A 10,000-nucleotide genomic window follows, 5' to 3' on the forward strand; every position below is an offset into this window, starting at 1 on the left:
CCCCGCGCCGGACCGGGGGGGAGCGCCTGCCGCGGCCCCCGTCCCGCTGGGACCCCGCGGCGTCCCGGCTCGCCGCCCAGCTGGCCCCCTCTAGACCCGTCCCCACGCAAAATCCCGGGAGATTCGGGCGGTTTGGGAGGACGCCCCTTTCCGACGCCTCCACTCCGAGGTACACGGGGGCAGCCGGGGACACGGGGAGGGGTCGGGATGCGCTTGTCCCCCTGTCTCTTTCTTCCCTGCACCCACCTCGTTCTCCTTGTTTTTCCTACCAGGCTGCCCGCGGCTTCTCTCGCGGGGTCTCGCTCTTTTCCTTGGCTGGTTGTGCATCCCTGGGTTGGGGTGTGGATTTACCTCCCGTTCACAGGCACCACCTCATCCTTTCACTGCAGAAACGTGAGGGAAAATGCGTGGAATAGGAAAAACACACACTTTGTGTTTATTTACAGATCAAAAGAAACGGAAGGTGGGAGAGAAGGAATTCCATTTCCATAGGGAGTGATATATATACATATAAATATATAAAAATACATATAAATATAAGTGAATATATGCGAAGGGACAGATAAACATGCACAGAGGTGGTAATGCTCTGCAGGACAGTTCCAGGACTGTTTTCCCTCACTAACTCCTCCAGCAGAACCTCTGGGGTCGGGATTTGTCCCCCCATAGCTCCAGATGTGTCCCAAGATCCTGACTTGGAGGTGTTGGATCAGCAGGGGCTGGCTTTCAAATCAGAATTTATGGATCACTCAATCTGATTTCAGGTCCTCATTAGGAGAAGACAAATCGCTCTCCAGAGGATCCCACATTTCCCAGTCCATGGTAACACGATCCCCTTCAGTAACCGCGTGACTGTCACTCCCTCCTGTCCCTGTTTGCCATGACAAGAATTTGGTGAAGTCTCAGGTGGAAACCACCACGTTATGGACAACCCCAGTCCAGGAGAAATTATATTTATTTTAATTATCGTTCCCATTTAATGCACGACCTCCAAACCTGCACAAAGTATTTCTGGAAGACCAAGACTATTTTATTTTGAGATGCAGGACACCAATCCCGAGCTTGATCTTCATGGATTCGGGAAACTCACCCACAGATCTTGATAAGGACTTTGCATCCTCTTGTATTCCCTTTCTCCTGTTGCTTTTTATGGCCCCTGATGAGCTCTGGAGCCCAATCAGGTTATCTGAGTCCCCAACTGAAGTTTCAGGGCCGAAACAGGACTTTAGAGAGGTTCCCTGGATCTGAGCCTGGAGCAGCTGCTCCACACAAGCCCCAGGGCTCAGATTTAGCACCAGCTCAGCCATAAATCAGCGCCATACAGAGACGGTGACACCTCAAACGGGAGGGTATCCCAAAACATTTTCCTCTTCCCACCTCCCTGCTGAAAGGAGGAGAAAAAAAAAAAAGCCAGGAAAACCAGAATTTGTGGGGAGCAGAGGGCAGCGTTCCTGCTTTCTTGCGTGTCCCCCAGTGCCGAGGTCCCCGTCCCTGGGCTGGAGAAACCGGACACTGCAGGAGTGACCCCGGGCAGCGGCAGCTTTCCTGGAAGAGCACCGCCCCCGCGGGGCCGGCCATCCCTGTCCCACCCCCGCTGAAACCATTCCTCCCCCGCAGGAGAGAGGCCATGGCAGCCGTGTTCCTGCCCGGAAACCTCCAGGACGAAGCCACTTGCTCCGTGTGCCTGGAGTTCTTCAAGGATCCCGTGTCCATCGAGTGCGGGCACAACTTCTGCCGGGCGTGCATCGTCAAGAGCTGGAAGGAGCTGGAGATGGACTTCCCGTGCCCGCAGTGCCGGGAGGTTTTCCAGCAGAAAAACTTCCGTCCCAACCGGCAGCTGGCGAACATGTCCGAGATCATCAGCCAGTTCACGCTGCGCGGGGCCAAGGGCGCCGAGGACGGGCTCTGCCCCAAGCACCGCGAAGCCCTGAAGCTCTACTGCAAGGACGACCGCAGGACCATCTGCGTGGTGTGCGACAGGTCCCGGGAGCACCGGCCCCACGCCGTGGTGCCCGTGGACGAGGCTTCCGAGGAGTACAAGGTCTGTCCGTCCGTCTGTCCGTGCGTGCGTCCCGCGGGAGACTCCCGGGGAGCTGCGTTTGTCCCCGCGGTGTCACCCGGCTTTCCCTGGCGCTCAAACGCCCTCCCGAAGAGCTGGCAGTGCTTCCCAGCCTCCCGAGAAGCTGGGAGAACGTGTTCTCTCTGGACGTGCGCGCCCCTCTCCTGCGTTCCCCTTGTTTCTGGGATGGATTCACCTCGTCGGGAGGGGGAACGGCTGACGGAGCCAAACATCCGCGGCTGTTTGGGGCTGGGAGTGCTTCCAGAGATGAGCGAAGTTGATTAAAGCCGGGCTGAGCTTTGCCTGTGCCAGGAGCCTGTGGGGAACAGGGCACGTCCCGTCCCCCGCATCCTCCGTTCCTTTTTTTGGGGAGGGGTTCTGGTGGTCCTTGAGGCCGCCGGCGTGGGCGGAGCTGAGCCAGAGGGATTTCCCGGCGAGCGCATCCCGTGTTTTCCTCCTTTCCCATCCCACCTGGCAAAGAGCAAACCCTGCGGAGAGAGGGACGCAGCGAAGCAGAGAAAGCAACACCGGCCACATCCTCTTCTTTTGTTCCCAGGAGAAAATCCAGGGGCGCTTGGATTTCCTGAGGAAGGAGCGGCAGGAGCTGCTGGAGTTCAAAGTGAACGACGATAAGAAAACCCAGGAGCTGCTGGTGTGTCCCAGGACGGGGTGGTGGGGAAGCCTGGAGGGGATGAGGACCCACTGCTCGCCCCAGTGTCTGAAAAAGGGAAAGGGGTGGTTTTCTCGTTCCTCCTGGCCCCACCACCAATAGCCACAGCCTCAGCAGACCTCGGGGATGGTGCTGGAGCATCTGAGAGCGGGGCTGGCTTCGGGGATCTCCTCCACCCTTCCTCTTCCTCAGCACATCATGCCTGTGGCAGCAGAAGGGAAAAAAACCCATCCCACTGAAAGTAATTCCTCTCCCAGACCACCTCCCTCCAAGACAAGGGCTTTGAGGGGCTCATGTCCCCTTACTTGGGGCAAAAGCCACCGAGCTGCCCTGGCCCATCTTGCTGCTCTCCCATCCCTGTGGTTTTTTAACACCACAGCAATTTCCTGTTGTTTTGGTGGCTGGCGGGGGGGGACACAGCCCAGCCTGTCCCAAGCCCCGGGGTCAGGTGTGGCGCCAAAGGCAGAGCGTGAAGGGCCCTCCTTTGGGGGCCTGGGTGGACCTGCTGGACCTGTGCTGAGGGACAGTGTGGAGTGAAGCAACCGAAATACCTCCCGATGCCAAAGGGAGCATTTCCTGGAGCTAAATGTTCTCGTTTGCCCAGGGCTCTGTCCCAGAGGGGATTCGGGGTGTTTGTGATGGCAAACCCAACAGGAACCGGCATGGTGGCAGAGCTGAGGAACAAGAGATCCTAACGGGCGGGGATTTGGCTCTCCCACCCCCACCTCTTCCAAGGCTTTTGTCCAGGAATGCTACCCCCTGTGTCTCCTCATCCCTCCCTAAATGAAGGCCCCCAGTCTCACCAGGCCGGGGCTCTAAATTCACCACCAGGCCTCTCTCCTAAAAACCCCTTTTTGCTGTGTTTCATTCCCAGAAAACCATCGAGAGCGAGCGGCAGAAGCTGCTCTTGGAGTTTGAGCGGCTGCGGCAGTTCCTGCACGACCAGGAGCACATCCTGCTGGGGCAGCTGGAGAAGATGGAGAAGAACATCTCCAAGAGGCAGAACGAGAACATCACTGACCTCTCCAAGGAGATCACACTCCTCAACAAGCTCATCACCGAGCTGGAGGAGAAAATCCAGCAGCCCATGCTTGAGTTCCTCAAGGTGAGATATCAGGTCTTAGTCATGGCCTTATTCCTCCTTTTTCAATGTGTTTATGGATCCTGTAGAGGTGTTTTGGGGGTAAAAGTCCTTTTTTATTCTGTCCTTAATGAGTGGATAGTGCAAGGAGATGTCTGAGTGCCCCAAGTTCTCTCTGGCTGAGGAACACCCTGGAACAGAGTGTCCTCTTCAACTTTAATGATTTTTTTTCCTCCATGAACTTGTCTGGACTTTTCTAGCACCCCCAAGCCCTGGGTTTCATGGTGTTCAGAGCTGAGTTAGACCAAACTCTCCTTTCCAGGCTGGGAAAACAACCCCAGGGTGCCTGAAATCCTGAAATCCTGCAGGTCTTCTCCCCACCCTGAATGGCTGCAGGGCCACGGGTGACCTTTGAATGGAGCTCATTTGTACTGAATTGAGCAGATCGTGCTGGTGGCTCCCGCAGACCTGCACAGGGTTAAATCCCCTCCCAGGCTGCGTTCTGGGTGCTGTCAATATTTGCAGACGGTTTCAGGACTTGGCTGTGGGTGGAAGTTCACCCCACGTGGTCTCTGTGCAGACGGCACTGCTACCCACGAGAAATGCCCCAGAACAATAATATTCTATTAAAAAGCAGGTTGGGAACTCTGAGCTGGCTCCAGGGTCCTTTTTCAGCCCCTGGGAGGTGACTCTGGCTTTGTGTGGGCTCTGGAATGTGTTTTAAGGGCCCCAGAATGGGCAAATAGTGCCTCCATTTGGTGTTTGCTTGCGGTTTTGCAACTTTATTGAGTGCATTTGAATCTTAAATTACCTCCACAACCCACTCTGCCTGAGGGAAAATCACTTCCTTGTCCATCCCAGGGTGGGATGAGGCATCCCAGGCTTTTCTTGGGGATGATTAGACTGTGGGAGTCCAGAAATCATGGGGACATCGAGGTGCAAAGCTGTCCCATTTATGGCAGGTGGCTCTTGGGCAGCAGGATATCTGCAGGTACCTCCTGTCCCTCAATGCTTCACATGGAACAGGTTGACAGGACCTTCCCAGAAGTGGGAGACTGGCAGGGGGACCCCAAAAACATCCCCGAGGCTGCCAGGTGCCCACATGTGGGCTCGCAACAGCAGCCAGATACTGGGAGAGGAAATGGAGAGATTTTTAGGTGACCTGAAGATCCTCCCAACTCACCTGGAGGACCTGCTCGGAGCAGTGGGAGGATGAGAGGCCTCTGACAGTGCCTTCCAGCCTAAAACACAGCATATTCCATGGGCACAAGGTTGGGGATTTGTGGATGAGCCATGGGGAAGGTTCCCCGGGAGCAGCCAGGCCTGGAGGTGCTGCAGGGAGTGGGATGGGATTTGGTGGGAATGTCACCTCCCAGAGCTGGAATCCAACACTTGAGGAATGAATCCACACCTGTCGGCTGCATCCATCAGGGATGGACATCCCGGCTGGGTTTGATGAGCAGGAATCGCTCTGGGGAGCCAGAGCACAGGGATTTCACTCAGTCTCTCTTTTTCCTTTCCAGGATGTGATGGGCATCATAAGCAGGTATGGAATTCTGCTCTCCCTGCTGCCTCCAGGCTTCCACCCCTCCCCATCCCTGTCTGGAGGTCAATGTCCACAGTCCAGGTGCCAGAGGGAGGCACAGGGGAGGATGGAATTCTCCTCCTACTCTCTGCAAGCACTGGGTGTGTTCCAGCTTCTTGGAAATCTGATTTTCACAGTGTCTTTTTCCTACCAGTGGCCTTCTTCAAGGGTCAAGTGAGACCAGAAATCCGAAATCCCCTTATTTGCTCACACACAATTCCCCCATCACAGCAGTTCAGGCACCACCAAAACGACATTGGATCTGCAGCAGGACCAGCTGGAGGGGGAGGTTTACAAAAAAAAATTCCCCCATCACCCCAGACGAGCCTCAAAATCCACACCCAAGTCCTGATTTTGTCACCCCAAGGAGGGTGAAATCCCAGTGGGATCCTCTGGGGGGGATGGGGCAGGAGCACTGGTGGCAAATGGAGACGGAAATGGGAGAATATCAACAATTTCCTCATTGTTTTTCCCTTTTTCCCTTGGCAGGAGCGATGACGTGAAGTGTCACAAGCCCATTCCCGTCTGCACCGACATGAAGATGCATGTCTGCAACTTCTCCCTCAAGACTGTCGTCCTTGAGAAGGTCTTGAAGAAATTCCGAGGTAGGTGGAAAAGGTTTAAAAATAATCCTTGGCCTTTCCTGGCACCGGGAGGGAGGGGTGGGAGTGCCTGGGGTGCTGCTCGAGGGCTCCTGGGCCCTGAAATAGGAGCAGAAATCACGTTGGAAAGGGATTCTGGAGATCCTTTTTCTCATTCTGGAGATGGGCATGAGCAGGAGGAGACTTGCTCCAGCTGGGTCATTGAGGAAGGAAATGTGGGGCTGTTTTAAAGAGGGGAAAATGTGAGCATGAACATCAATTTTGGTGCAATAAATCCTTTAATTTCAAGGACTTTCCTGCTGAGATTGCCAAGCCCTGGGTTTGCAGCAAAGCAGGAAACCACGAGATGGTGCCGAGAGAGCTGGAAAGTCAAAATGCACCAAAACCAGCAGCTCTAGAAGAGAAAAAACCCAAATAATTTCTAAATGGAAATGACACCCTGGGGCAAGAATTGGCTTAAAGGGTGTGCTCAAGCCTTGAAATTTCTGAGGCCGAGATGTGGCAGGGCATGATAAATATGGTTTAAGTAAATCCTGTGTTTTCTTCATGCCCAGAAGGGGGGCTTTGATGAAAATTGAATATATTTAACAGGGATTCTCCCCTGTTGTGCTGCTCCATCCTCAGCTCTCACTGATGCTTTGGTGCCACAGTCCCCTAAAGGAGACTTGGGCCATTCCTTCTGTCTCTCTGGGTGTCACCATTCACATCTCTGTCTGTCCTCCTTTTCAGAACACCTGCAGGATGAGCTGGGAAGAGGTGAAAAAGGTAAAAAAGATGGTGTTTCAGACATAGCGCCCACAGCAAAGACTCGAAATTGTGGTTGTATTTTGCAAAGCCAAACAGAGGGGGACAAAAAGGAAGAAAAAGGAAGAAGAAAAAAAAAAAAAAAGAAAGGAAAAGACACTCTAGATTTCTTTTTTTTTTTTCCTTAATTTCTTCTCTCTCGATGATTTCCAGATCCAGCCTGCTCAGCTCCAGAGCCCAAAGCCGATTTTTCTAACTGACGCTGGGGATCTGACAGCTCAGCCAGGTCCTCTCTGCCTGTTTGCACCTAAAAAACCCATAATTTGAGACAAAAAGTCATTCTGAGCCACGACTGGCTCTTAGTCTGCCAAATTTGCTCTGCTGGGCTCCTGTTTCCAATATGGAATTGGGATAGAGGGTGTGAGCTCCAGCATCCACTCCAGCGTGAAGTCAGAGGGGTTAAATTCCAGCAGAATTTGGTGAATTCCTTAAGTTATTTAAGAATTTAAATTAAAACCTAGCAGAATTTAATTAGTTTCTTAAGTTAATTAAGAATTTAACTCCTTTTCACAGCAGAGGTCATGAATTTGAGGGGCAAACGCAGCCCACAACAATTTCCACTCTGGATGAGTGTTGCAATGGGGATGTTGCGACGCGTATCAGACAACGAGGCCCCTGGAAAAGAAATATAAGGACCGATTCTTGCTAGATGTTTCGGAGATGTTTATTTCTCCAGCTGCATGGCCGGGGCTCTCCTGAGGAACTGTGGCAATCACGGGTCCGAGGGTCCTTGCCCGCACAGGGGAACACAAAACAATTAATGGGGAACGAGGCTGACCAGGGGCAGGGAAACCAACCCCGTGTCTCCCCCCCCAGGGCTCCTCTCCCAGGACCACATGGCAGGGGGGAGGGACCCCAGCAGATGAGCCCCTGGGAAGGGGCTCTGCAGGAATTCTGGGATCAACCCCATCCCTCTGACCTCACCCTGAGATTAAAACCTGCCCCACCCCGACCCCCTCAGTGTCAAAGTGCCCAGAGCAGAGTTTTCAGAAGAAAAAGCTCATTTTTTGCTTTTAAAGCTGTGGTCTCCAGCACGGGGGTCTCGAAGAAGGACAACCCACGGGTTGGACCCTTTCCAAGGATTCTGCTCACAAACAGCACCCCCAGGCACCTCTGGAAATGCCAAAAGTTGGCAGAAAACACGAGGAGGAACCTGGTGACCACCACTGAGAAGCCAAAGGCCCCTCGCTGCATGCCCGGGGGTGGGTGCATGTGCAGAGGCGTCACTCGCTGCGTGTTGTCCCACGACGTTGTGGTTGAACCTCAGACCCAAATCCTGACGGTTCCAGGAGCTGGAGATGCCCAAGAAAGGAAAACACCCTGTAGATAAAAAAAATCGGCATTGATGAAATCGGCTCGTTCCAACCCATTTCTCCACGATTTTGTTGGTGGGATTTGCAGTCTCTGATGCAGGAGATGCCGTTTTTTGGCCACTTTCCCACTTTTGGGGAGGAACCTGGTTCAAAACTTAAGTTTTGAAGGAAAAATGATCTCAGCTTTCTCTGTCCTTCTTATGACTTTCCCCACCTTTATGAAGCACCATGAGGCTTTTAATTCCCACTATGGCTCTTTCGGGAAATTTTTATGGCATTTCCTGACCCAAATCTGTGAATTTTGGAGAGCACAAAGGCCTTTATGGTGTGGCACCTGCCGTGTTTCAGCTCCTGAGGCTCCATTTTAGACTCCGCCCAAAGTGTCTCATGGATTCATGGCGACTTTGCTGACTACAACCACAATTTGAGGTCACTTGTTGCTTCCTCTGAGCCTGAGTTTGGAAAGGGGAAAAAAAAGCTGTTGGGACCAAGCTGCACCTGCATGTTTGGTTTGGGCTACTCCAGGTGGAAAGATGCCCTTAGGTCATGGCTTCCCACAAGGATCTGGATGCCTTTGGGGTGGTTTGGGGATAAAAACTGTGATTTGTGATGCCAGGGAGGTGCGGAGCCCAGCCATGTGTGGATGAGCCAGAAACCAAGATAAATTATCAATTTATGTGGAAAAAATATTCTTGACCTAAGGCCCATCTTTGCTGTTGATATCCACAAATTATCTGCACGTGCTTTTGTGGTGTTCTTTGCTCCTGGTGGCCTCGTGTTGTTGTCACTCCATTTCTCACCAGAAGCATCATGAGATCAAAACCCCCCTCGAGGGAATTGGGGTGTCCATGGGGGTGTCAGTGTGGGGTGTCTGTGTGGGATGGGGTTATTGGGGTTGGGATGGGGTTAGTGGGGCTGGAAAGTGATTACTGACGTTCGGGGGATGTATGTTGACGCTGGGAAGGGGTCGTTGAGGTTGGGATGGGGTTATGGGGGTTGGGATGGGATTATTGAGGTCTGGGCTGGTCCAGAAACTGGAAACCCCCACCCTGAGTTGGGCTTTTCATTGCTCAAACCCTCGCTGAGTTCTGACCACTGTCACTGCTGTCCCCAACAGAGGACCTGACCCTGGACCCTGACTCGGCCAACCACCTGCTGATCCTCTCTGCTGACCTCAAGAGTGTCCGGATGGGCTGCAGGAAGCAGGAGCTGCCCGACAACCCCAAGCGCTTCGACACCAACTCGCGGGTCTTGGCCACCACAGGCTTCACATCAGGGCGGCACTACTGGGAGGTGGAGGTGGGGCCTTCGGATGGCTGGGCCTTCGGCGTGGCCAAGGAGTCCATCCGTCGGAAGGGGCTGACGCAGTTCTCCCCCGAGGAGGGGATCTGGGCCGTGCAGCAGAACGGGGGCCGCTACTGGGCCGTCACCTCGCCCCAGCGCACCCCTCTGTGCCTCAGCCACAAGCTCAGCCGGGTCCGGGTGTACCTGGACTACGAGGGGGAGGAGGTTTCCTTCTATGACGCCGAGAACATGCAGCACATCTTCACCTTCAACGTCGCCTTCCAGGAGAAGGTGTTCCCCCTCTTTTCGGTCTGTTCCACTGTCACCTACATCAAACTGTGCCCCTGAGGCACCTCAGGGAGTGCTGGGGAAGGGCCTGGCCCCTGGACGAGCTCAAAAGACTCAAATCAGCCTGGTTTGGTGGGATGTGGGCTGGGGGACGGGCAACCAGGTGGTCAGGAAAGCATCACGAGGAGGGTCTTCAGAGCAGGTGGAAGTAGGCCAGTGGTCCCCAGAAATTGTGGTTGCCAGCTTAAAGGAAGGTTGTGGTCAGCAGCTTGAAGGCTGTGGTCACCAACTCAAAGATTGTGGCCACCAACTCA

At 53.8% G+C, this 10,000-nt stretch overlaps 1 protein-coding gene and 1 long non-coding RNA gene across 3 annotated transcripts in view; one reads left to right on the plus strand and one right to left on the minus strand.

Moving 5' to 3' along the window:
- LOC108446394 overlaps positions 1 to 1,600 on the minus strand; it is a 2,319-nt gene extending 719 nt beyond the window's left edge. Inside the window, exons 1-2 of the long non-coding RNA XR_001861563.1 lie at positions 1,091 to 1,600; positions 247 to 383 (exon numbers count right to left, since the gene is read on the minus strand). This is a non-coding gene — a long non-coding RNA (uncharacterized LOC108446394). The remainder of the gene's footprint in view (positions 1 to 246; positions 384 to 1,090) is intronic.
- The window catches only part of LOC103614648 (tripartite motif-containing protein 7), a 10,819-nt gene continuing 836 nt past the window's right edge, over positions 18 to 10,000 (plus strand). The window contains exons 1-9 of one of the 2 annotated variants that reach the window (XM_017732927.1): positions 18 to 169; positions 1,618 to 2,041; positions 2,616 to 2,711; positions 3,604 to 3,834; positions 5,334 to 5,356; positions 5,885 to 6,000; positions 6,727 to 6,762; positions 7,821 to 8,003; positions 9,232 to 10,000. The exon at positions 9,232 to 10,000 is cut by the window's right edge and continues 836 nt beyond it. In XM_017732927.1, coding sequence (XP_017588416.1) covers positions 1,628 to 2,041; positions 2,616 to 2,711; positions 3,604 to 3,834; positions 5,334 to 5,356; positions 5,885 to 6,000; positions 6,727 to 6,762; positions 7,821 to 8,003; positions 9,232 to 9,746 — 1,614 coding nt within the window. In that variant the 5' untranslated portion in view covers positions 18 to 169; positions 1,618 to 1,627 and the 3' untranslated portion in view covers positions 9,747 to 10,000. The remainder of the gene's footprint in view (positions 170 to 1,617; positions 2,042 to 2,615; positions 2,712 to 3,603; positions 3,835 to 5,333; positions 5,357 to 5,884; positions 6,001 to 6,726; positions 6,763 to 7,820; positions 8,004 to 9,231) is intronic. The other variant, XM_008632602.2, reaches the window with a different exon arrangement.

This window comes from Corvus brachyrhynchos, unplaced genomic scaffold, assembly GCF_000691975.1.
Source record: "Corvus brachyrhynchos isolate BGI_N302 unplaced genomic scaffold, ASM69197v1 scaffold535, whole genome shotgun sequence".
Taxonomy (NCBI): domain Eukaryota; kingdom Metazoa; phylum Chordata; class Aves; order Passeriformes; family Corvidae; genus Corvus; species Corvus brachyrhynchos.